The following is a 27,430-nucleotide window of genomic DNA, read 5'->3' as shown; positions in this document are numbered from 1 at the left end:
GATGGGCATTGAGGAGGGCACCTGTTGGGATGAGCACTGGGTGTTGTATGGAAACCAATTTGACAATAAATTTCATGTTTAAAAAAAAAAAGAAAAGAAAAGAAAAAAAAAGATCTTATCAAGGTCTACAAGATTCTACCTGACTCATTTTGCCTACCTTTTCTGTTTCATCTCATAAGATTCTTTCTCCAGTCCCCTGCACCCCAGCCACACACCAAACTTTCATTTCCTCTAAACAAAAGTTTTCAATAAACTTATAGTAAAACAATGAACTATAAAGGGTAGGTCCTCCCACCAATGCAATTCCCCAGAACGTTTATTTCAGTTGGTATTTTTTTCTTACATCGATCAGCCCTGTGCATGCCTCCGGACAACTTCCATCAGCTACTCCCACTGCAGCTTTCTTCCTGCTTTCCACATCACCTTACAACAGTTAGAACAAAGTGAAGTCTACCCTATACTATATAGGGTCCTATTACTATTTTTTTTAATTGTGGCAAAAGACACATAACTTAAGATTTGCTATGTTAACCATTTTTAAGTGTGCCATTCAGTGGTGTTAAGTATATTCATACTGTTGTACCAACCAATCTCCAGAACTCTTCGTCATGCAAAACTGAAACTCTACACCCATTACCAACAATTTCCCATTTTCCCTTCTTCTCAGCCCCTGGCAACCACCATTCTACTTTGTGTCTCTATGAATTCAATGACTGTAGGTACCTCATGTAAGTAGAATCATACAGTATTTGTCCTTTTGTGACTGGATTATTTCACTCACTTAGCGTAATATCCTCAAGTTTTATCCATGTTGTAGCACATGTCAGAATTGCCTTCCTTTCTAAGGATGAATAATATACCACTGAATGTATATAACACATTTTGTGTATCTATTTATCTGTTGATGGACATTTGGGTTGCTTTTACCTTTTGGCTTTTGTAAATAATACTGCTATGATCATAGATGTACAAGTATTTCTTCAAGACCCTGCTTTCAGTTTCTTGAGGTATATACCCAGAATTGAAATTGGGGTATTGTATGGTAATTCTGTTTTAATTTTTTGAGGAATCACTATATTGTTATCCCTAGTGGCTGTACCATTTTACATTCCTACCAGCAGGCACAAGGGTTCCAATATCTCCACACCTTTGCCAACACTTGTTATTTTGTGTTTGTTTGTTTTTTTCATAGCAGCCATCTTAATGGGTATGATGAGATTTCTCATTATGGTTTTGATTTGCATTTCCCTAACGATTAATGATATTGAGCATCTGTTCATGTGCCATTTGTATACATTCTTTGGATAAATATCTGTTCAAGTACTTTGCTTCCTGTAATAAAAAAACAGATTGACAAAAGAAAAACAAGCAGAAGTTTATTAACATGTATGCCTCATATATGTGTGGGAGATACCCAGGAAAAATAACTAAAACTCCTGAGACGATCCAAGCCACTATCTTAAATACCATCTTCATCTAAAGACAAAAAAGATGTTGGGGGGGAGAGGGGAGAGGAGGTAATTTATGGGAAGGTGGGAGGAGGAAATGATTGGTAAGCAAAGGTTGCCCTTTGCAGGGTAGACATGCAGATAAGACACAGGTGAAAAAGTTGTATATGGTAATAGCTCTCTTTCTGGTACAGGCCCCCTTTCTAATGTAAATTTCCTTTATAAATGTAGATTTCCATTACAAAAAGGTAACTTTTTCTTAGTCTTCAGAACTTCTGCTATGTCTGCAGTTTCCTGAAATAATTAGCTCAAACTAATCCTTATGCCAAAGAGGCATATTTCAGGTGGCATATTCAGCTACACTTCAGCACCAATATCTTACTGATTTCAGATCAATCTGATTTCACTTCTTTTACAAGAAACATTAAGCTCCTCCTTTGTGTGAAACTTTAGTGGCATTTCACACACGATCTTATTTCATTCAACCCTCCAAAAGTCCTATGAGGAAGGATTATTTGCCCCATTTTACAGATGAGAAAAATAAAGCTCAAAGAAGTTAAGTTGTCCAAGATGGCTTCCATGTCCAAGGAACAGAACCAAAATTTAAATCCAGCTCTGACTTGCAAATCTAATTCTCCTTAATTACAAACACATAGTTGTGATTTATCTCTTGTCTGTCGAATGACAATAATACAACCTGGTAATGAGTTTGATGTCCTTTATTCAAAGAACAATAATCCACAGATTAGGGGAGTACAGTGCCTGACAACCAGTAAAGCATTCTTGGCAAGGAATTTTGGGCAAGAGTGAGTTTTATAGAATATTAGGAGAGGTAAGACAGAAACATGGCTAGGAGGTCCGATTCCTTATAAGGCCAGCAGGTCCTACTGTTTAGAGTAGGGTAAGATAGCTAAAGCTGAGTTGGAGGACTATGATTGATATAAGCTGAGTTTCCTTGAGAGGCATTTCCCGTAAGTACAGACAGACCTATGTTTAGATCTATGACATGGGTTGTGCTACTGGGGCAGTCCCCATTTGGTGGGTCCTGATATATGAATTAACTTTATCATGACCCTAAACAGTATGTAACTCAAAAGTGGGGCTAAATGGGAAAACAAAATGTAACAAAAAAACTCTTCCCTATAGGTTCAGAAACCAAAATCCTATCTGTAAGCGTTACAATTTTTGACTTGCCTTTCTTTCTTTTACCTGGTCTACACCAGGGGGTTGGCAAACCATTGCTCACAGACCATAGTCTGGCCCCTGAGCTAAGAATGGTTTTTATATGTTGTGATATTATGCTTATCACATACTAAGCACCGTGGAAGGCATCCCATTTAATATCCATAATATCCCATCTCCATAATATCCCAGTCAGGGAAGAATCATAATCTACATGTTTATAAATTAGGAATCTAAGAGCAAAAAAGATGAAGTTCCCTGATAAATTCACAGAGAATATACCAGTGGGACAGTGCTGGAGTACTGAAATTTACAGAATATGTCACAGGTACGCAAAACCGTAAACCGATTTCTCTGTATCTGAACCAACTTGGTAACAAGCCCCAATATTTCCACTGCTGGCAGGGGGGACATGTGTCATTTAAGATTACTCAGTCATTTCAGGTATAAACTATAGTAACCAAAGGCATTCAATTTCATTAGTCATCAGGGGAATGCAAATTAAGACCACAAACTGAAGGCACAATGTACCACACAGCATAATTAAATTGAAAGTCAGGTAATACCAAATATGGATGTGCAGCAACTAGAACTTTGTTCACTACTGGTAGGAGTGTAAATTGGTTTAACTGCTTTGGAAAACTGCTTGGGAGCATGAGTGATGTGTGCCGGAACTCACAAAGAAGCAACTGCTAGGTTTTCAGGAAGTTTGCCGCAGGTTGATTTCACCTTGGTAGCTTGGAATTGAACGGTGTGGGAGTATATACACCACAGGAACTGGCAAATGTTATTGATGAGCAACCACCCCAGAGAGAGTTAAAAAATTTACCAGCACACCTTGGGGCGGTGTACTCTAAAGCTCTACATACGTGGATCCTGACTTGGCAAATTGATTTCCAGGTATATATGCTTCAGAAATGCGTATATGTGTTGAGTACAAGCCATGCACGAGAATAATCGTAACAGCACTAATTGTAACAGCCTCAGACTGGAGACCCAAATACTCATAAACAGAATTGATAAACTGCCATGTTCACTCAATGGAATATTATACAGTGGTAAGAATAAAATAACTGCTACATACAAGAATCAGATGAATTTCAAAAAATGTTGGAACAAAAGGAGTCCAAACAAGAGTACATACTGTGTAGGGGAGGTTGGGTGGCTCAGTCGGTTAAGCAACTGACTTCGGCTCAGGTCATGATCTCACAGTTCGTGGGTTGAGCCCCACGTTGGTCTCCGTGCTGACAGCTCAGAGCCTGGAGCTTGCTTCGGATTCTGTGTCTCCCTCTCTCTCTGTTCCTCCCCTGCTCGTTCTGGCTCTCAAAAATAAATAAACGTTAAGAATACATACTGTGTGACTCCATGTTAAAGTCAAAACAGACCAAATTAACCTCTGGGGTCAGAAGTCAAGGAGATGGTTAGGTGGCAGGGAGAGCAGCTAATGTGGGATGAGATGCAAGGGGATTCTGCAGTGCTGGTAGTGTCCTTCCAACCTAAGTGCTGGTTATATAACTTTATTTTGTGAAACTCATTAAGAAGTTCAATTTAAAAACTTAGTCACTCCTGGGGCGCCTGGGTGGCTCAGTCGGTTAAACGTCTGACTTCAGCTCAGGTCACAATCTTGCACTCTGTGAGTTTGAGCCCCGTTTCAGGCTCTGTGCTGACAGCTCGGAGCCTGCAGCCTGCTTCAGATTCTGTTGTCTCCCTCTCTCTCTCCTCCTCCCCTGCTGGTGCTCTCTCTCAAAAATGAATAAATGTTAAAAAAAAAAATTTTTTTTTAATAGTCACCCTCATAATTGGATATCCATATGGAAATGAACTGCAAATTAAATCTCTTATACAAAAATTAACAAAAAATGGATAACAGATCTGAATGAAAAACAAACAAAAAACCTCTAAAACTTTAAAAAGAGAACAGAAAAAAATCTTTATGACCTGGGTTTAGGCAAAGTCTTTAGACCTAACACCAAACTCTTGATTAAAAACAAAACAAAAGGTCAATTATGTCTCATCAAAATTAAATACTTTTACTCTGTGAAAAACAGTCAAGAGAATGAAAAGACAAGCAACAAAATGGGACATTATTTGCAAATTACCTGACAAAGAACTTGTATCCAGAATATGTTTCTTGGTTTTGATAAATATACTATAGTTATATAAGATGTTACTAGTAGGGAGAGCATTTTTCAACTTCTAGTGAATCCATAATTATTTCAAAACAAAAAAAGATCAATTTAAAAATATACTGGTATTTTTTTCTACCAGAATCCCTACTGTCCCACATCTTTGGTATCCTAAGTATCTTCTAACACAATGCTAATGTAGGTCTAACCAATAAACCTTTCCTAGAGAGCAATTTGGCTAAACCAATCAAGCTATTAGAATGTATAAATGTTTGACCAAGAAATTCTATTTCTAGGAATTTTTCCTAATAATCAGAGACAAATACCAAAAAATCTGCATACAATGATTTAGTTTTTCATAAATATTTAAGCGAAAAAATTGAAAAAAACTTAAACATTGGAAACATGGGAGAACAGTTAGTATAGTATGATACACCCAGAAGACAGAATACAATGTAGTCATAAGAAATTAAGCCATAGAAGAATATTTATTGACATGGGAAAATGTTAACAATATGCTTCTATATGAAATATGCAGGATACAAAACAGTATATACAGTTTAATACCATTTTTATGGAAAGAAAAATAGCCATATATACAAAATCATGCACAGGAAAAAAATAGAAGGATGTACATAGTAAATGTTAATAATGGTTATCTCTAGATAGTACAATTAGAGGTGATTATACAATTTTCTCAGTAAATTTCACCTGCCCGCCAAACAGTATCTGCTTCATGCTATTCTTTCTTGGGTGTGATTAGCTTGATGTAACTCTTTTCAAACAGACTGCTTCATGGTATGTACCTCCAAACCATACTGCTTTTCCCACGTAAAAAGTAGATGCTACTTGCTCTTACATAACTGGCATATGGAGAATATTTTTAACTAACACAATATACTACAAAATATGCCACAGCATAGATCTGGCTATAGAAAATTAATTGTATGGAGAATCTGAAAATCCTCTACTAGAGAGAAATTTTAAATAGAGAAAAAGATGCTCTCATTAGCTAGGGGTCCACAATGGTTGGGTGTAAATAACTCAGATTCCAGAATTAGAGACTTTGGGATCTCTTCTTCCCAGCTAACTGACTTTAGGCAAAGGAGATTAGGTTTTTTAGTCAGGAAAATGTGATTAATAATTTTATAGAAAGATGCAAAAATAAGATTTTTTTTAAATAAGGGAAAATGAGATCACAGATATTAAAGGTCTTCCACAAAGACCTAAACAACTGAGATGAACAGCAAGAAAGAAATTCACATTTGGTGTTACAGAAAAATTAATTCAATTTTTCTGCAGCACCAAATTCTTCCTATTTTATATCTTTGTTCACAGGTTAGAATGTGTTAAAATTGTGAAATTATTTTAGTGTTAATTAATGGTCTTCAACTTCTTGAGTTAACAGTTAATAACACTGGATATACTTTTCATGGAATCTGACCTAGCTGTTCTAAATATATATAGCACATCCTCCGATGACTCTTGATCACTGGCAACATCAGACATATTTACTACAAATATGACTTGGATTTTATTTCTCAGAATCCATCCTAGTGGAAAGCTATTTACTAATTTTTATTAAAAACACCAAATAAGGTTGTTGGATCTTTTAAAGGTAAGACATCAAGAGACCAGAAAAGGCTATCTATCTGTGTCTGCTTTTCTGCAATGCTTTCCATAATGCAAGCACCATTCCAAGTTGCCTCCTAATTTCTGTCCCCTTCCTTTGGAAGAGAATCTCAGGCAAATCTGCAATCAATTAATGACTCTCAATAATTGTTTGCAATCATATCTGAAGGGGAACAGTTAATGACTTACTGTTAGATCTCAAAGATAAATGTATTGTCTAGAGGTAAACAGCATAACTTGCAGATGAAAGGAACATAAAACATTGATCTTAAGGAAGATCTGGTAAGAATGGACAAGAGGAATTTTCTTTGTTTTCCCAACCAAAATGTTTGCTCCTTTTCACCCCAAAGTCAAGGAGTTGAGAAAGACAGCTGGAGCATACCTACATAACTATGCGATGATGCACTCCACCCCATACCAGTGTTGTTTTCCTACCTCTACCCCCTTCTAGAAAGGCCCCGTTAACTGCAGAAGAGCTTCTACAGTAGTCCTAATTCCTCAATGAAGATCACAAGAAAGGTACTCCCAGGATATGAAAAGACCCAAAACTAGAATATTACACTAACACGTTTCAGGGGCAAGAGACTACTGACACTCCGTATCTACTGGTTTGCATTACAAGAATCAAAAAAAGTAAAAGCCAAAAAACCACATTTTGAAATTTCACAATCACCAATTTGCGACAGAAATCAAAGCATAACACTTGTGCTAACAAATATGTCAGATGAATTATCGCTTCAGCACATAACTGCAGATGGATACTCCTGGATTTTTGCTTAATCATTACTCAGTGATGAACACTATAAAATGCAGGGTGACTTCCTATGAACCAAAATCACAAGAAGAAACTCTCTAAGATCAATCTGCAATGAGCTCCTATTCCAATAAGCCATAAAGAGCAGTAAAAGGCAATATTCATTTAACGTTATGAGAATCCCGATGACAAGATATCAGGTATTTATATTCCTCTCGAGACATTTCTTCCCCACCTAACAAAGGCACTTGACATGTACTGAAATGGACAGTTAATTCAGGTACTGCCCTGGACAACTGTTACCTTCCTAAGATTAGATGAAGTGGCAATTAAGTTCAAATTAATTCTTCTGAAGCAGCCTGAAATACACATGAATATATCACAAGTTCTCTATTTTTGGCAGATGATATAACCAAAGAAGAAAAGGTAACGCTGGTGTCCACAATGGATTGGCTGACTTGAGCAGTCCAGGATCCTCTCTGCACAATATTCCTTGATGACTGTGGAATTTGTGTATAATTATAGGCAAATTAACCTGTTGTATAATTTTAGGTATTAATGTTCACTCCTCTTCTTGTCTTTTTTTACTTTTTTGTTTTTTCCCAAAGCCTTAGATGATTCCTCCTAAAAAAGATATAAATCAATGTAGTATCTCCCAGTTTATATCAAGATACTGGCTTAGGAACCTTAAGTCTAATCATACAGAATAAACAGAACAGTGAAAATATAATTACTTCCAGGTACATCATCTTTCTGTTTTATGGGACATTTTTACTTATAGTCTATTTTAATATTTCCAAAATAATCAAGGATAGTCAAGGAAAACTTATGTTTGAATCTATTTAATCTATTGTGCACTTTTCAAAGTTAAGGTAGAAAACTTTAAATAAAATAAACATGTTTATAAAATATGAAACAAAAAAAATTCAAAGTTTAAGGGCAGACATCCAAATGCATGCCAGGGGAGAGGGAAGGGACTCTGAGACTAACAGTAAATATCAGAATTTTACATATGTTTAATTTTTTTTTTTTAACATTTATTTATTTTTGAGACACAGAGTACAAGCAGGGAGGGACACAGAGAGAGGGAGACACAGAATCTGAAAGAGGTTCTAGGCTCTGAGCTGTCAGCACAGAGCCTGATGCGGGGGACCGTGAGATCATGACCGGAGCCAAAGTCAGACGCCTAACAGACTGAGCCACCCAGCCGCCCCGGAATTTCACATACGTTTAAAGAACAGCTAGCTCATAGCATTAGCTACACAACCTCACCTGGCCTCAATTTAGGGACTGAAGAATAATTGGGTCTTAAAAGTTTTTATAAAATTCTGTATGAATCTATGAAATTAAGGCTCAAAGGGATGGAGTGATCTGCCCAAGGTTACACAACTAACTGGCCACACTGTTTTTACTAGAACCTAAGTCTACAATTTCCTAGTCCAAAGGTTTTCCCAGTGTACCACAAACACTCTGATTCATTCTTAATTTTCTGTCTGGGTTTGTTTTTTTTCTACTTTCATAGGCAATGGTGAGAAACTCTATATAGTATCAATAAGCACTCACCGGTGAATTTGTGTAGTTTCTCTCCACCAGTATGTTTCTGGCACAGTTGTTGATATGTTTAAAGCGATCTGGTCCTAGTAGAATTCCTCCGTACCAGCGTGATACTACCACCATGACATTTCTCACATTCAAAATCTGTTATTTTCAGAAGCGTAATTAGATATACACAGACATGTACAAATTCGAGTTCTAAACTGCACATAAAATTTCCCTATGACTTGAATGGCAGAACCGCCCGAGTGAGCAGAGTGAGATTCCTAAAATTCAGGCGACAGAATTTAGAAATCAAACACTGTGCTCCACAGTGTCCTCGAATTCCAAACTGTGGGGCAACTGGGAAGAATGAAGGGGAACTCATGCAGGTTGTATTCCAGTTCTTCATGAATTCAACCAAAATAGCTCAGTTTAAGCAGCCTTTTGCCCCTAGGCCAAACAACAACCAAAACATGCTTCTGAACAAAACAGTGGAAAGAACTCGGGCTGCATGGGTAACTGCTGGGGCCTACCAGCAAGGTCTTCCTCAGTTGGGTATCTGTCAAATGCTGTTCTTAACATGAAGCCCACCAGGCTACAGGCCTGACCACACAGAGTTCCTATCATGGAAACGGCCTGATTAGAAAACAAACCTCCACATACGGTAACAGAAGAAACTATAGCAACTACCTTAGGAAAAAAACCAATCTATTCTTAAAATTAATAGACAATTAAGATCAATGATCACCATACAGATGAAGAAAATCCAGCAGCATGAAAGAGAAAGGACAAGATAAACAAACTAAAATGGACCAGGAAAAATTTAAAGGGGAGAACATCTAAAAAAAAATCCTCTAATTACTATTCTCAGAGAAATTGCATTCATAAAGCCAAAACAACACATTATAAAAAAGGGCTCAACCTCATGACCCCAAGGTCAAGAGTCACATGCTTTTCTGACTGAGCCAGTCAGATGCCCCAACAAGAAAGAACTGTTAAAACTTAAATACATGATTGCTAAAAAAATTTTTAATTCAACAGAAATCTTGGAAGACAGGTAAGAAAATGTCTTAGAACATAAGGTGAGGAGATGGACAAGTTAATGAAGAAAGCAATATTCTGGGTCTATCCAGATGGTCCAATAATACCCAACTAACAAGAAATGCACAAAGACAGAACAGAGAAAATACAGGGATGACATTGTTGAAAAACAAAAAGGAGATGCTTTTTTAGAGTTGAAGACAATCTTCTATCATTTATGACTGCCAGACCTTCCAAGCACAGCGCTTGTTATTAACCTTGGGCTTTCTGCCCCACATCAAGTGGTTAAACGTTTCTCTCAAGGTTTAAAAATTAACTACTAGTTATCCCAAATATATCTCATGTCATGTAGCCTAACTGATTTACTTATTCCTAAATGGAGCTCTGTTTCATTGAAAAATTTTATGGCTCAGAGAGCAGGATTACCAGGGTTTAACTTACACTTACCTCCATGAGATGGAGAAGACGCCCGCCAGCTGCTGTCTCCCCATCGTCCTCACAGTCCTGTAAGAAGGTCTGTTTATCCTCACAATATATTCTAGAAATACACATAACAGTGTTACACTTTGAAACTCCAAAATATTGCACCTAAAAGTTACACCTACATACTTGTTGCAATCAATTTACTTCCAAAATCTGCATATTTGTCAAAAAAAAAATTCTTCTTGAACTATGTATTAGATACATTTTCTCTGATTTGTTATCCAGTACATTTCATTTTTTTTTTTTATATTTGGGAAAGCTAGGAATCAAGGGCACCTCCCTTAAAGCAGAAATGCTATAATTATGGAAAGGTGAGTTTATACATCTGACACTTCATCTAATCTTGAAGCTATAAGGTTACAGAGAGTAGTCATTGAAAACTATTGATTGAGAATATACTGTAGAGAAGTATGTAGGCACCATGAAATGATATAAAGAAATAAGTAGCATACTTCAGTCTTCAAAGAGCCTTAGAGCTAGTGGAAGAGACAAAGAGTATATAAAAAAGATGGAGGTGATGGAATCAACATAAATTAACATTTTATACTTTCCTCACATCTTATTCTAGCCATCAAACATTTCTCTATCCTCCCCATTCTAAGAATTATAAGGTTTACCTTCTCTATAATTTTTCCCCTGGTTAATTATCAATATCTGAGATAAATCATGATATTTTTACCTATTTAAATTATCTAGAAAGTTTGCATTTGGAATAATAATTTGGGCTACATTGTAGCAGAATAAGCATGGCAAGTAAGGGTGAGATATAAAAAGAAAACAGTGACAGTTAAAGTATGGTGTCTACAGGATTTCTTAGGTCCCTACAGATGACACCATCTAGGACTAGGCAAACGCAGCAAAGATACTTTTCCAGCTGTGGCTATAAAAAAGCCAGATACTACCATATCTAATACCTAAGTCAATTACAGCAATCCTATTCATTCATTTACTCACTCATTCCTCCTTCAATCTATCTTTCCATTCATTGACTCAATCAATATTTACTGCCCACCTACTATGACCAGGCTCTACAATTATTTAGAATTGACCTCATTCCAAGAGAACAAAGTTCGTGCTATTAGACAAAATTTTATATGGCAAATTTAAGGCAAAAAGGTGTCAGCAGTTGGTGTATATTAGGACTGTAATTATAACCTAACACCATAATTTTATGGAACAAATGAAGAAAACTTGAGTTATAAATCAGTGCTATTAGGTTTTTTAAAAATGAAAATACCAAGGACATTTTTACTTTTTCGGCACATGCCAGGAAGACGATAATGCAGTATCCCATAGCTGTGTATACCAGTAGCCTGAAGAGTGCCTCGTAACTCCAAAGCAGGAACACAGCCCCAGAACGAAGAAGTAACCTTAAAAGGATCCTAAGCATTCAAAATATACAACACAAAGTCCATATACGAGATAAAGGTTATTTACTTTACTTCCAGTGGGATCCTGCAAGACTCCACTTTGTACCTGGTTTAGTCTTAGGTGCCACACAATTCTGGCAAGCTAAGCTCTTTCATTCCGAAGTGTCAATTATAACATAATGGAGCAAGGTGGAGTAAGCGTGTAAGTCGTGCTGATATCTGTGAGAATTGACAGCTGGTCTGATCACCTACTAACTTGCAAAACTAAAAAAAATACTTCCAGGTACTTAAAAACAAAAATCTGGGGCCTGAAATAGAATATCTGGCATATTATTTAACTTTTTTTTTTTTTTTTCAACGTTTTTAATTTATTTTTGGGACAGAGAGAGACAGAGCATGAATGGGGGAGGGGCAGAGAGAGAGGGAGGCAGAGAGAGAGGGAGACACAGAATCGGAAACAGGCTCCAGGCTCCGAGCCATCAGCCCAGAGCCTGACACGGGGCTCGAACTCACGGACCGCGAGATCGTGACCTGGCTGAAGTCGGACGCTTAACCGACTGCGCCACCCAGGCGCCCCTTAACTTTTTGATTATTTAAGATTAAAATTATATCCAGTGACTGATTGTTGAAGGTGCCGCCACAGAGCCATGTCGGAATAAAAGAGAGAGAAATCAGTTTATCAGACTCCACTTAACAACTTTGTGATCTTGAAAAAGCTAAACTTTTTGCAGGGGCAGAGTTCCTGAAATAATCAAAATTAACTTTCATAAAGTATTTGGCACAGAGTAGGCACTCAATAAACACATGGGATGAATGAATGGCAATTAATACTTTTATAGCACATTCAAATCACCGAGAGCAAGCAGAGTCTAATCCCTTGTTTTTATATTGATGACCCTAACTCAAAACATCAAAATCCTGCCCAGGGATACTCTAGTAAGCAGGGAATCATATAACAAATAGTTTTTGGAAATTTTGGCACTTAAAGAAATGTGACTTAGTAATATAAAAAAACTCACCTATCCAAAGTGATGGATTGTTTTTTTTAATTTTCTGATTTTCAGATAGCCTAGATTTTACTAATATTCTCAATCACACTTTAAATTTGCACTAAATCTTGGGGCACCTGGGTGGTTCAGTCGGTTGAGCATCTGACTTCGGCTCAGGTCATGATCTCACGGTTCGTGAGTTCAAGCCCCGCGTCGGGCTGTGCTGACAGCTAGGAGCCTGGAGCCTGCTTCAGATTCTGTGTCTCCCTCACTCTCTGCCCTGCTCATGCTGTCTCTGTCTCTCAAAAAATGAATAAACATTAAAAAAAAAAAAAAGTTTAAATTTGCACTAAATCTCTATGTTTATATTCTGATTCATTTCAGTCCCAAAATATGTTCTTTTAAGTCTATACTAATTTACGTATTTAGAAATATATTCTTCCTCTGTTTACTAACACTTCAGCAAACATTTGTATAAAACCTTAGTATTCAAAACTAAAAGGAATACGGCAAAAGAAGCACACTTACTTCCCTGCCAATGAAAGCATACATTGGTTTAAAAGAAAAACTTGGGAAAAAATTTGGCACTATGTATCAAGAGTTTCAAAAATGTTCATACTTTGATGATTTTACTTCTTTTTTTTTTTTTTTTCAACGTTTTTTTAATTTATTTTTGGGACAGAGAGAGACAGAGCATGAACGGGGGAGGGGCAGAGAGAGAGGGAGACACAGAATCGGAAACAGGCTCCAGGCTCCGAGCCATCAGCCCAGAGCCTGACGCGGGGCTCGAACTCACGGACCGCGAGATCGTGACCTGGCTGAAGTCGGACGCTTAACCGACTGCGCCACCCAGGCGCCCCTGATGATTTTACTTCTAGGAATATATTCTTTCTTCTTCAATTACATGCCCATTTCATTTCAAAAAATAATCTCAAGTAACCAGAACCTACTCCAAGTAAATAATCTAGAATGTATACAAAGATGTTCACAAGAATATTTTTTATAATAATGAAAAATATGAAAAACTAGAAAAAGAAAATAGCTAATTATGGTATACAGCCCGAAAGAAATAGTACACAGCCATTACAATAATGTCTATAAAGCAATTATAACAACATGGAAAAATGCTTTTGGTAAATTGTTTATTTCAAGTTATTTAAATTCTAGTTAGTTAACATAGATACTACAGGCAATGCACTGAAAAAATAAAAGTTGCATAGAAGACAAGGAAAATGTATCGATATATTATCAAAATGTATCCAACTATTATCAGTTACATTTAATGGCAGAAAAAGGCTGATTTTCCCTCCAATTCTTTTCCTTTTCTGCAGATTCCAAATATTCTATACGTGATTATTACTTTTATAATGAAAAACACCCCACATAATAGTTGTTATTTTAAAAATCATGCATCAGTTTCCCCCATTTTTTACAAATTGAACATTCCTAAAATTAGGTTTACTCACCGGTATGCATAGATGTTGTGGGTGGCACTAGCTATTTTCTTATTCTCATACAATTTGGCAAGAACCATCTTCACCTTAAAAACAGCAGTAATATAAATAAACCGATGTATACTTTTTATTTATTCCATAAATAAATGCTAGAAAAATATCTTAAAGCATATTGATATAAATACTGTTGTACTGAAATAGTGATTTAAAGAATTTACTATACTCTGAAAAAGCGATTTCCAAAGTTTTCTCCTCATTTAAAGAGTCTACTACACTCTGAAAAGGTCATTTCCAAAGTTTTCTCCTCGTTTTAGAGGCAGAAACTAATACTCTCAATTGGTATAAAAAACTACAGACCTGATATATTTTTTTTCTTCAAAGGCACAGGTAAGGCTTTATTGGGCCTTATAGTTTGAGCTGAAGCAGGGCACAGTGCTGACGGAGAGTGGTCGGGCTGGCCTCCAGACCTGGTATTTTGAGTACCAAATAGCAACAAATATTTAAGCACTAACTATGTTTAAGGTCCTTACAGATGAAATTGTCCCCCCTGTAAAGAATTTTAAACATAAATATGACCATTTTTTAAAATGAACTCTGAGAATTCATCACACTTATGTATCCAAATTGACAGGTACAACATGGTTATGTTCCAAATGTTGTCAAGACCAAAGCTCTCTTGGAGTCCTATAAAGTTTACGGACAAGGTAACAAGAGCCAGATCTTGAAAGATAAGTAGCAATCTCTTTTGCACCAAAAGGGAAGAAAGGGGTGCAAGCAAGAATAAGTCATTCCATTCAGAGGAAACTTCATGTGCAAATCTATCAGATTTAGCAAATAAAACATAAAGGATGCTCAGTTAAGTTAGAATTTCAGATAAACAACAAATAATTTTTTATTAGTAGTATGTCCCATACAATAGTGTTTATCTGAAATTCCAATTTAACTAGGCATCCTATATTTTATCTGGTAACCTTACCAGGGACATAAAAGAGAAAGGTTCTGGAAACGACGAATAGTTTTATGTAGAAACTATTTAGAGTATGAATGAGATGAAAGACAATGTATCAGGAATGATAAAGCTAGGGTCATATCACAAAGGGCCCCATAGAAGAGTTTAGGTTTCTCCTTGTACACAACGGATATAAGCAAAGATTGGGGGTGGGGCCAGGGACACACAGCGAGATCTTTCAGAAAGGTAACTTGCTGGCAAAGAGTATGGAAGAAATTCTGGAGGTAGGGAAGACTGAGCTGCAGCCAGGGAGATCAATTTGAATCGGAAACTATGTTATCTTGTGGTTATTACTTTTTAATCTTTCAGGTTCTCAGGTTCCTGATCAACAAAATAAAGCAGACACTGATCTTTAAGATTTATTTGAGCTCTCACAATTATGATCCTGTAAGTCCAAGAGACTATAATCAGAAAAAGAAAGAGGATCCAGGATGAACAGATTCAGAACATAATGTCTAAGGAGGACCCTGGCAACAAGATTATGGGCAACAGCCAAGGACAAACTGCGGACAGAAAGAGCCAGAAGCCTGAACCAAAAGCTGTTATCTTGACCACAAGTCAATGCAGAGGAGAGTGAAAGTGCAGCCTGGTACAAAGAACTGTACCCTGTAGTTCAGGGCTTCAGAAGGGCTTATAGTTGAGGAGCTATAGAGACCAAAGAGAAGAGACTAAGGATTCAAACCTATGCTAAGTTAATGAGACTTTTGTTGTTAATTTAACTTTCTAGGTAGTTACAGTTTGTGATTGAAAATTCTCCCATTTGGTATCCTTGAGTGGGAATCAGGTCACCTAAGATCAAGAGGCAGAAAGGAAAAGGAATTCAGGTCAGAAAGACTCTGCTCAGCCAGTCTGTCCACTGTCCTCTTCCCTGGGCATCAATGGAGCCGACTTGGTTTTGCAGAACTCCCACACAATAGGACAGATAATTTTTTTAACAAGCTATTAAGCATCATAATTTTCCACACAATGTGCTTTTCTTGTTTGGAAATCCATTAGAGGGTTAAGCCCTAATTTGTTAAAACTGAAACAAATCTTCCATGATTCACAGTAATTCCGGGGTAGGAAAATGAACAAATAATTTTCATCTTATGTGAAAATTAAACATAACAGCAAACATAATAGGAAAACCATTTACTTGAATTACTTTGGTAAAACAACATCAAAGTGAACTGGACATAGAAACTTTACCTGTTTAGGACAAACTACCGGAGCCAAGTGCGCCTGAAAAGTACTCCTTCGGTCTGTAATAGGAATGCCATGATCAATCGGAGGTAATTCTTCTATTTCTATAAATTTAAAGAAATACGTTATTTTATTTTTAAAATTCTTACATTTGAATAATGAAAAATTGACAATGGTGTGAGCAGAGGGTGGGGAAGGGAGTTGGGAAAGAGATGTACATCATATAGCAAATCAACCCAAATTACCCTTAATAGCTATCTATTAAAATTATAATTTTAAGTAAAAAGTGTTCAAATGTAAGTAAGATTAAACTACTTGACTTATAAATGATTTTCACCTGTCAAGGTCACCCAGTAGGTTGGGCCTCAAATCCTGGGATGTTATAGTAGTATAAATCGGTATAATAACTAAGTTTTAAGAGTATAAAAGGGTCCTGGGGCACGTGGGTGGCTCAGTCGGTTAAGCGTCCGACTTCGGCTCAGGTCACGATCTCGCGGTCTGCGAGTTCGAGCCCCGCGTCGGGCTCTGGGCTGATGGCTCAGAGCCTGGAGCTTGCTTCCAATTCTGTGTCTCCCTCTCTCTCTGCCCCTCCCCCGTTCATGCTGTGTCTCTCTCTGTCTCAAAAATAAATAAACGTTAAAAAAAAAAATTTTTTTTTTAAAAAAAGAGTATAAAAGGGTCCTAAGACCAAAAAGATTATCAGCTGCTAATATACCACAATTTATTTATCAATTCTGTTGATGGACTTCTGGGTTGGGAAACCTATGACTTTATTTTGTGTAGCTGTGATGAAATGTTTTCTGCTAATAAAACTGTTCCTTCTTCATAGGATTGAATATATCAATGATACACCAAATTGGTATTCCACGGAGTATCATTATTTCCGGTTATTCTGCCTCTTAAACAAGTTTAAGAACCACTAATTTGACCTTAACTCTGTTGAGAAACTTACCAACTATCCTGGCTGCTACATCTGCCTCATTTAGGATCTAAAGCTATTCAGGGGGGCGCCTGGGTGGCTCAGTCGGTTGAGCGTCCGACTTCAGCTCAGGTCACAGATCTTGCGGTCCATGAGTTCGAGCCCCGCGTCAGGCTCTGGGCTGATGGCCCAGGGCCTGGAGCCTGCTTCCGATTCTGTGTCTCCCTCTCTCTCTGCCCCTCCCCCATTCATGCTCTGTCTCTGTCTCAAAAATAAATAAATGTTAAAAAAAAAAAATTTTAAAGCTATTCAGGAAAAATAATTAAAATTGTTTCCTATTTCTATTCACTGATCTGTTGAATCTTACCCAAGTCAGCTTGCCTTACAATTGATGGACTACTTCAACTAACACATGTAAAAATATTTCTATACAGCTTTAAACAACAACTTGTCCAAACTTACTGCACTGGTGTGTGGCGGGGCTAGGTCAAGAAACCAGGTTTATGCAGGATGTTTTGCCTTCCTCCTGAGTGTGTCCTCTTCTTGAACAAACTGTGACCACTGTACCAGGGTAGCACTAAGGTCAACATGAACTGGACACTATTTATTGTTGACTATGATTTTTACTCTGCTTTTTTTTTTATTAAAAAAAAAATTTTTTTTTAATGTTTATTTATTTTTGAGACAGAGCATGAACGGGGGAGGGTCAGAGAGAGAGAGAGGGAGACACAGAATCTGAAACAGGCTCCAGGCTCTGAGCTGTCAGCACAGAGCCCGACGCGGGGCTCGAACTCACGAACCGCGAGATCATGACCTGAGCTGAAGTCGGACGCTTAACCGACTGAGCCACCCAGGCGCCCCTTTTTACTCTTGCTTTTAATAGTGTATCCTGTTTCCTGAAAGAAATCTTACGCCAAATCCACAAATATATAAATGAATAAAATGTGAGACTGAGGTAGGGGTGGGAATCCTGGGTCTTTTCTCCCACTCTTTCTCTTCCTATTTATTTCCCTTCCTGGTCCTGAAACACCACACAAGAACTTTAAAGCTTCATAGTATTGTTTGAAAGCTACTGTATAATGCATAGTTCCCTCTGGCCTATGATGTTTTTGTAAAAGCCTTGAGAAAACTGATGCTACCGTTCAAAATTTTAAGATACTAAAATAGAAGATATTTTCCAATGGCAACATACAGCTAATTGATTTATCACATCAACCTATTCATAAGCTGAATACTATCTGATTATGGAACAAATCTACTTAAGCAAAAACTAAAATCTTAAAGGCATTTTACTAGCTTGAGTTCTGTGGCTGTACGTTCAGCTATTATATTTATGAACACAGACTAAAAGTTAACTGAAACATCAGGAGATAGCTGAGGATTTCAAAATAGACATATAAAAACAGGATGTGAACTGAAAACATTAACAGAGTTTTTCTTAGTTTCAGTTTCTCCTATCATTAATTCAAAACTCTAGAAAGTCACACACAAAAAAAAAAACAGTGGGGGGAGGGAGAAATTTCTGTTTTTTCCTCATCATTCTGACAGACCTAGCAAACATCAAAATGGCCAGCAGGCAGGAAAAAAAAAAAACCCTCAATTCTCTGCAAATTAATAACTATTTCTTAACGTATGAGAGTTTACTACAGTTCTATACCATTTCAGAAACATCCCACACGCCTCAAAAGAAACTAGATGGTAATATACCTGTTTGATTTTCACTAATCTCAAAATCCAATGCTTTAACAGGATTTTCCGGTTGACATGCTAAAATGAGATCATCTTCACATTCTACATCTTCCTCTTCAGTTTTCTTCTTGATGTCAGGACCTATGTGGATATGAGACCTTATGAATGAACTTAGAGGACAGTAAGGAATTCCACTTAATAACTGGTTGGTCTTTGTCTAGGAAAATAAATAAAAGATGAGCCTGGAAGAGCTTATGATTCCGGAGAGCAAAGAAATGCTCAAAAAAAAAAAAAAAAAAAAAAAAAAAAAAAGACAGGTGAGCTAACAAAAAAGAATATAAGAGTCTACCTGAAGGCCAAACCTGGAAAAATCTGAGCAACAAAATAATGATAGTATAGAATTTTAACCCATGGAGTAAAATAATATACATGAGTTCATACTGATAAAAATAAATAAAAAACAAACAGGGAGAAGAGGCATCTCTTCCTCACAAAAGAATTCCAATTCCATGAAGAAGGAAAGAAGGAAATGAGAATCATTATTATGCAAACACCACAGCAATAAATCCTGTTGACAAGACAGACTAATAGATATTAAAGTTAAAGTTTAAGGAGGAACAGGATATTAGCAGAGGCTCAAAGTATCTCCCTCAAGGTACTTATCAACTACAAAGAGAAAGACAGTAACTGTGAGGTTAAGTTTATATGTCAACTTGGCTAGTTTAGTCCACAGTATCCAGATATTTATTTGATCAAACTCTATTCTAGATGTTTCTGTAAAGGTATTTCTTAGATGGAATTCACATTGAAATCAGTTAACTTTGAGTTAAGCAGACTGTCCTCCACAATGTGAGAGAGCTACATCTAGTTAAGGTCTTAATAGAAAAGGGACTAGCCTCCCCAGAGGAAGAGGGAATTCTTCGAGCAGACAGCCAGCCTTCAGACTTGAGCTGCAACACTAATTCTTCCCTAGGTCTCCAGCCTGCCAAAGTACCTTGCAGAGTGTGGACTTGCCAGCCTCCACAATCTCATGAGCCAATTCCTTAAATTGATCTCTCTCTCCTTCTCTTCCACACCTCTTCCTCCCTTCTTCTGCATCCATCCCTCTCTTCCCCCATCCTTGTCTTTATAAATACACATGCATACACACATACGTACACACACACACACACACATACACACACACACACACACACACACACACACACACTCACACCCAATTGGTTCTCTGGAGAGGCTTGATTAATACTATAACTTTACAGTGGAGATACCTGACAGATACCACCGTAACCAAAGGATCAAGGTAAACATAACAATAAAGCATACTGATACCATGAGTTCCTTGATATATGCACTGTGAAGGAGACAATATCATTTTTGTGGTATTCTTGCCAAAATGCCTAATCTTGCTCCAATATGAGAAAACAATGGACAGACCCAAACAGAGGGACATTCTACAAAATACAGTACTCTTCAAAAGTGTCAGGTCATAAGAGGTCATAAAAGCCAAGGAAAGACTGAGAAATTATTTACAGACTAGAAGAAAGTAAGGAGAAATAACAGGTCAATGCAATGTAGAATCTTGGGACAGCATCCTGTAACAGCAGAAAGGACATTAGTGGAAAAAATCCATGAAATTCGGATCTTTAGTTTGGTTAATATTATACCAATGTTAGTTTCCTATTCTTGGTAATTATACTGTGGTTAAGTAGGCTGTTACTAGGGGAAACAGAGTGAGGAATATAAAAGAGTTCATTGTACTATTTTTGCAATTTTTCTGTAAGTCTAAAATTAGTACAGAATTGTAAAAATTTTTTGTGTATATAATTACTTCAAAATTTAGTACTTCTGCAATAGAAAAAACCTATGAGATAAATTTGTACTGAAGATTAACAGTAAAATCAATCTAAGTTACTTGTTAAGTGGGTAGAATGGAAAATTCTCATGAGATATCTTGATCACGAGCTTGTAACCTTATTAGTTCTTTAGAATTACAAATCCTTCCATTTTAGTATGAAGTCTACAAAAACAATTTTTGGTAAGAAAAATACCAAACAAAATTTCTAAAAAGTATAACTACAAATTGTAAACAAAAATCAATAACATTACAATTTAAAGAGTGGATAAACTGTAATGTGGATATAGATGGAAAAGGGAAAATATCTTATTTTTAAGATCTATACTTTTAAAAATCTCCTGTGAATTGAGTGATTCCAAATTTTTTGGAGTCCTAAATTTTTACTGGCATACATTCCATTTTTTGCAATTATCCCACACTCTAGCATGGTAGATCAGCAAAAATCAATTTTATTTTGAGACTACTTTTCCTATCAATGCCCTGAAATGCTACAAAATCAGAACATGAATTATAAAAGTCAGGAAAACAATTCAAAAATGATTGTCACATGGAGAGAATATCTTCATACCATTTATCTCAGATGTTAATGGAAGCAGTAAAAACGTTTATTTTCTACAGAAAAATAGTAAAATGCTCTGAAAAAGTTACCACTACTATCAATTTTAAATATATAATGATTTTGCTAAGTGAGTCCAAAATAATCGGTTCCTTATAAATAATCTTCTAAAAAGTTAGTAAATAAACTATTGCTGGTTTTTTAAAAATCTCTTTACCAGATTGAAAACAATTCTATCAGTGGTAACAATGAAATATTAGAAACACCTGCGTTGTCATGAATGATTCAATCAAAGAATAATAAAGACATATATTGATTTTCAAATCAATATATGTCTTTGATATGAAATTAGATAGTAGCGACAGGTGTACAATTTTGGAATATACCAAAACCACTGTATTACACATTTTTAGAGGATAAATAATTATGGTATGTGAACTACATCTCAATTTAAAAATCAATTTTCAAAGTAAATTTTTATATCCTAAATATCAGTTGGTGTGTTTTCCAGAGTTCTTTTTCTATAAACACTTTACTCATTTGAAGCTAATGTCTAACTTGTGTACTCCAGTAATTCAGGAGGAATGTTACATGGTTCATATTACCTTAATAGTCAAAGAAAGCAGAAATTTTAGACCCACGTTCTTTAACCCAAGTTCTGTAAGAGTGTAATATGAAACCAAAGAGGCTAAAATCACATAGAAATAACCATAACTACACGAGCAAATGAACTTGTCCAGAGAAACCTGTATTTTACCACATATGAACCATAAAACAGAATACAGATTTTTCATTAAAAATTTCATTTAGAATAGTTACATGGAAATTTAATTATGATTAAGTTAAAAGAGCATTAATAATATTAATAATATTCTTCTGGTATTTACCTGGTTCTGTCATCTGAGATTTCTGTATTAGAACATCTCTTATTTTCTCTACCCATAGGTAAAGAATACTTTCACCAATATTCTGTCTAAACAAAATTGAAGAGAAAACCTGGTTATTAAAAAAAATTCTTTCTCAAATTCAAGAAAATATAAACATATTTACAATCTAAGAAATTATATGCAATCTAGCTATGCCTTTTACAAAAGAATTTATAATAACATGAGATTCCCTAACATCTGTTAGCTAAGTATTGAATACAGAGGTTCATATCAGTATTAACAATTTCAACAGGCTCCAAATTAACATTGCTTACTTAAAATAAGAGAAAAGCTGCAACCAAAGAGGGTAAAGAAAACTTCTGAACTTGAACTAGATGAAGTAGATAGATGTAAAGGGGATTCAGTTCCTGTTAGCAGATATAGTTTCAGTACTGATGTCACAGCTTGCTTTTTTTTTTAAGCTTTTTGAACAATTTCAAACCGCTTATTTGGCACACTTGTTTGGTATAATTATTTCAGCAAAGAAGAATGCAAAGCATCAGAGGAACTCCCTCAGAGACCAAATTTAAAAGACTTAAAAGACAATTCAGGTAAAACTTTACAACTGCATTTTGTTTTTGACAAAATATTCTGTTGCCCAAATTGACTCATTTTGGTTCCAAATAATGTCTGACTGATTCAGATAAATTAAATCCAACTCAAAGGTCACTGAGAAAAAGAACATGGCATGGTTCATGTCCATAGAGTTATGTCAAATGATGACAACAGCAATAAAATAAAGGTTCCGGTGTCTACTCTTTAGGGAATGACACCAACTTTAGATAAATGTCCGTTACGTGTACTTAAAGTAATCCCCGTATTACTTGATAACAACACCTTACCTCCTTCCTCTGAAAGTCCCCCTTGAAACCACTATCTCTCTTCATCACTACTCATCAGTACCCACCAAAGGAAACTTTCAAAACAAGCAGAGAGAAGAAAATATTGTTTTCAAATAATTCGGTACCCTCAAATCTTCCCCATCTCACCCATAACTCCTTAGCACTAAACATTCCTCCCTGTGCTCTGGTAACTGGTGTCTAAGATTCTAAGAGAGAGGAAAATTCAACTGGGAAGGCTTTAAAATTTGGGGAATGTGGTTTGAATTTCTTTTAAACAATTCCCACTTCTATCCTCTCTTCTCAATAAATGATTCAGAGGTATAGACGCAGAAAGGTACGATGGATTGAGTATATACAAAGCCCAAAGTTCATTCTATGTGTCAACACATTAAATGCTCACAATTATTTAATGAAGTATTATTTTCCCATTGTACAAATGAGAAAACAGACCTAGAGAAAACAGACTGTCTAAAACAGTCTTAGAAGCAGTGAAGAAGCCCAGAGACAGAATGTGAATGCAGACTGACTCCAAAACTCAGCTTGCTCACTGCATTTTGCTCTCCTATCAAGCAGCTATGATCCTAGGCAAGTAAGCCACTTGAACTCTGAGTCTGTTTCTTCATCTATAAAACAGAGACTTACAGCATGTTATCTTACTTTACAGAAGCAGTTTCTCTTCAAGTGAACCTATCTTAATTCACTCAACATAACTACACCATGTCTACATGCTGGCCTGGGGGGATGGTAGTCAATGAGAAAACTGGGTCCCTTATATCAGTGTTTGTGATCCTTACAAATTTATGTTTTTGTATATAATTCTCTCCATCTCCTAATCTCATTCTATTGAATTCTTCACATCACCAAAAATAGTAATGCCAGTATCTAGTGTTTAATGAACACCTACTATACAGAAGACATGTAGAAAACACTTTGTTACTTCACTAAATCCTTAAGCCACCCTTCGAGGCAGGAAAATCATCCTGTGTATGAATCATACATTCACATTCAGATTTGTTGTTGGAGTGTTGTGAAAACACCTTGGAAGAATTTTCACGATTAATAAATAATTTTTCCAAATAATAAAGACAAAATTAAACCTTAACTCCAAATCTCCTCTCCTCCGGCCCACGGCTTCTTACAGAAAAACGTACAACAGCACTTCTGCCCAACATCAGTTACCGAATGCTTCCTTTTTCCCTTGTATTTAACAAAACTTACTGAAATCCAACGTACGGAAGTTGTAGTGGGTGTTTACAATTTCCTAAGGAAAATGACAATTACTCTTTCCCTTGTTCTATCACTAATGGTGTTTTGTTTGTTTTTGTTGTTGTTGTTATTGCTGCATTTGTGTTTTCTCTTGTAAGAAGAAACTGTGTTTTCTCCTTGGTCCAAGATTTTAACTATCCACTAGGATTTGGTGGTTTTCAAACTTTTGCATTGCTATAACGAAATCTCTCATAGAATCAGAAACAAATAAACAGACAAAAGCTGAGAGTCCTCCTTCCTGTGTCTATCTGCCTTGCACGCCACCCACAACTGGTCCTGGAGGAAGTCTACGGAATCCTAAGGACTCTGATACAAAATTTTAAAAAACTACTTATTATAGGGTGAGATGCTAAGCTTTTATTTATTAAATTAAATTATGGTAAAGTAGCTAAATAGAAAATGTCTAGAACAATATTTGTTTCAAATTGAATAAAAGACAAACTTGGACTAAAAGCTGGATTTTGTGAATAGCTATACTTAAATGACTATTAGCCAATCCAGAATGATCAAAACAAAGTCATGTTACTTGTGGCTCTGTTGTATCTTTAATTTTCTAATATTTATATTTGTTGATTTATGGACAAAGCCACTTGCTAAAATACACTACTAAGTTGTGTGACCTCAGACAAATCACTCAATCTGAGTTTCTATTATCCCATTTTCAAAATGACAAAATTGGATGAGATGATTCTTTTAATAACAATAAAATTAAGGGTGGCTATCATATGCTTCTAAAGCACATTACACAGATTATGTCATTTAATCCTCACAACAGTATTATTCTATTATCCTTATTTTACAGATGAGAAAACAGATTCAAAGAGGCCACATTATTTCCAAAACTGATTCTAGAAGCCTGGCCAAGACAGCCTTAATGCCAGCTTAGCTAAACTTGAGACTGGCAGAACTTCCTAACTATAGGCCCTGACCTCCCTTTTCTTAGTGCATTTTTGTTAGAAAACTTGACATTATAAATTCTTTCTCTACTCCTTTGGGAGTATCCCAAAGGATTTAGGGAGAATCCTGTCAGTTTTATAGCCTAAGAGTGTCTTTCTCAAGGACCTGGCAGCCATCATTTTGAACTGTAATCATTAAGGAAGACAGCATCCCTTCTCCCGTCTTTATGGGAGGGGAGGAGCCTAACTTCTGATGAGCAACAATTAGCAAACACAGATGGCCTAATCATGAGAAACACATTTGCAAACTCAGGAAATAACTTACTGGGCTTACACAGCTCACTGATTAACCTTCCCTCAAATCCTTATCCCAGCCCTTACAAATTCTGTTGATAGGAATGCAAACTAGTGTACCTACTGTGAAAAACAGTAGGCAGGTTCCTCAAAAAATTAAAAGTAGAACTACCCTACAATCCAGGAATCACACTACTGTGCATTTACTCAAAGAATACAAAAACACTAATTTGAAAGGATACATGCACCCCTATGTTTACTGCAGAATTATTTACAACAGCCAAACTAAGAAAGCAACACAAGTGTCCATCAATAGATGAAGGGATAAAGGAAATATGGTGTGTATGTATGTGTATACATACACATACATACACACAATGGAATATTATTCAGCCATAGAAAAGGATGAAAACTTGCCATCTGCAACAAATGGATGGATCTAGGTAGCATAATGCTAAGCAAAATAAGTCAGAGCAGAGAGAGACAAATACCATATGATTCTACTCATGTGGAATTAAAGAAACAAACAAAGGAAGAGAAATAAAAAAAAAAAAAGACTCTTAACTTTAGAGAACAAACAGCTGGTTACCATAGGGGAGGTGGGGGGGGGGGTGTGTGGGATGGGGTAAATTAAGTGAAGGGGATTAAGAACAGACTTATCTTGATGAGCACTGAGTAATATATGGAACTGCTGAATCACTGTATTGTACATCTGAAACTAATATAACATTGCATGTTAACTACACTGGAATGAAAATTTTAAAAATTCTCCTGGCAAGAAAAACAAAAGCAAAAATAAACTACTGGGACTACATAAAAACAAAAGACTTCTACGCATCAAAAGAAACAAATCAACAAAATTAAAAGGTAATCTATGGAATGGGAGAAGATATTTGCAAATGACACATACAATAAAGGGTTAGTATCCAAAATATGTAAAGAACTTATAAAACTCAACACCCAAAAAACAATCCAATTAAAAAATGGGCAAAACACATAGATATTTCTCCAGAGTAGACACCCAGATGGCAAATAGACACAGGTAAAGATGCTCTTCATCTCTTACCATCAGGGAAATGCAAATCAAAAGTACAATCAGATATTACCTCACACCTGTCAGAATGGCTAAAATCAACATGAGAAACAATAGGTGTTAGGGAGGATGTGGAGAAAAATAGAACCCTTGTGCACTGCTGGTGGGAATGCAAACTGGTACAGCCACTGTGGAAAACAGTATGGAGGTTCCTCAAAAAGTTAAAAATAGAACTATCCTATAATCCAGCAATCGAATTACTAGGTATTTACCCAAAAAGTACAAAAACACTAATTCAAAGCAATATATGCACCCCTATGTTTATAGCAGCATTATTTACCATAGCCAGGATATGGAAGAAACCCAAGTGTCCATCCACTGATGAATGGATAAAGATGTGACATATATAAATATGTATAATGGAATATTACACAGCCATAGAAAAAGGATTGAAGTATTATGCTAAGTGAAATAAGTCAGAGAAAGACAAATACCATATGATTTCACTCATATGTGGAATTTAAACAAAACAAAAAGCAAAGGAGACAAAAAAAAAAAAAAGAGAGAGAGAGAGAAATCAAGAAAGAGACTCTTAACTATAGAGAATAAGCAGATGATTACCAGAGGGGAGGTGGGTAGGGAGATGGGTGAAATAGGTGATGGGGATTAAAGAGGGCACTTGTCATGATGAGCACCAGCAATGTATGGAATTATGATATCTTACATACGTGAAACTAATAACACTGTATGTTAACTCATTGGAATTAAAAACACAAAAAATTCTGCCTTTTGTTTCTGGAAGTTGAGGTCAGACTGAGCTCTGGCCTCTCTCCCCTACTGCAATAGTCTTGAACAATGTTTTCCTCACTCTTTTAGCTTTGTGGCAATTTGTGCTTTGATAAGCCTCGCCTTGTCTACGGCCATACCACCCTGAACGCACCTGAT

The 27,430-nt window shown here is 36.2% G+C and overlaps 1 protein-coding gene across 4 annotated transcripts in view; it reads right to left on the bottom strand.

Annotated features, from left to right (window-relative positions):
- Nucleotides 1-5,225: 5,225 nt before the first annotated feature.
- Nucleotides 5,226-27,430, bottom strand: part of IMPACT (impact RWD domain protein) — a 30,970-nt gene continuing 8,765 nt past the window's right edge. For all 4 annotated transcript variants that reach the window (XM_042962401.1, XM_042962403.1, XM_042962402.1 and 1 more), the window contains 7 exons: nucleotides 22,116-22,201; nucleotides 18,833-18,955; nucleotides 16,213-16,310; nucleotides 14,028-14,101; nucleotides 10,167-10,257; nucleotides 8,706-8,840; nucleotides 5,226-7,766 (listed from right to left, as the gene is read on the bottom strand). In XM_042962401.1, the coding sequence (XP_042818335.1) occupies nucleotides 7,698-7,766; nucleotides 8,706-8,840; nucleotides 10,167-10,257; nucleotides 14,028-14,101; nucleotides 16,213-16,310; nucleotides 18,833-18,955; nucleotides 22,116-22,201 (676 nt within the window). In that variant the 3' untranslated portion in view covers nucleotides 5,226-7,697. The remainder of the gene's footprint in view (nucleotides 7,767-8,705; nucleotides 8,841-10,166; nucleotides 10,258-14,027; nucleotides 14,102-16,212; nucleotides 16,311-18,832; nucleotides 18,956-22,115; nucleotides 22,202-27,430) is intronic.

Source organism: Panthera tigris, chromosome D3 (genome assembly GCF_018350195.1).
Source record: "Panthera tigris isolate Pti1 chromosome D3, P.tigris_Pti1_mat1.1, whole genome shotgun sequence".
NCBI classification, from domain to species: domain Eukaryota; kingdom Metazoa; phylum Chordata; class Mammalia; order Carnivora; family Felidae; genus Panthera; species Panthera tigris.
Note: the sequence above shows the minus strand (reverse complement) of the source record. Positions and strands in the feature narration are given on the sequence as shown.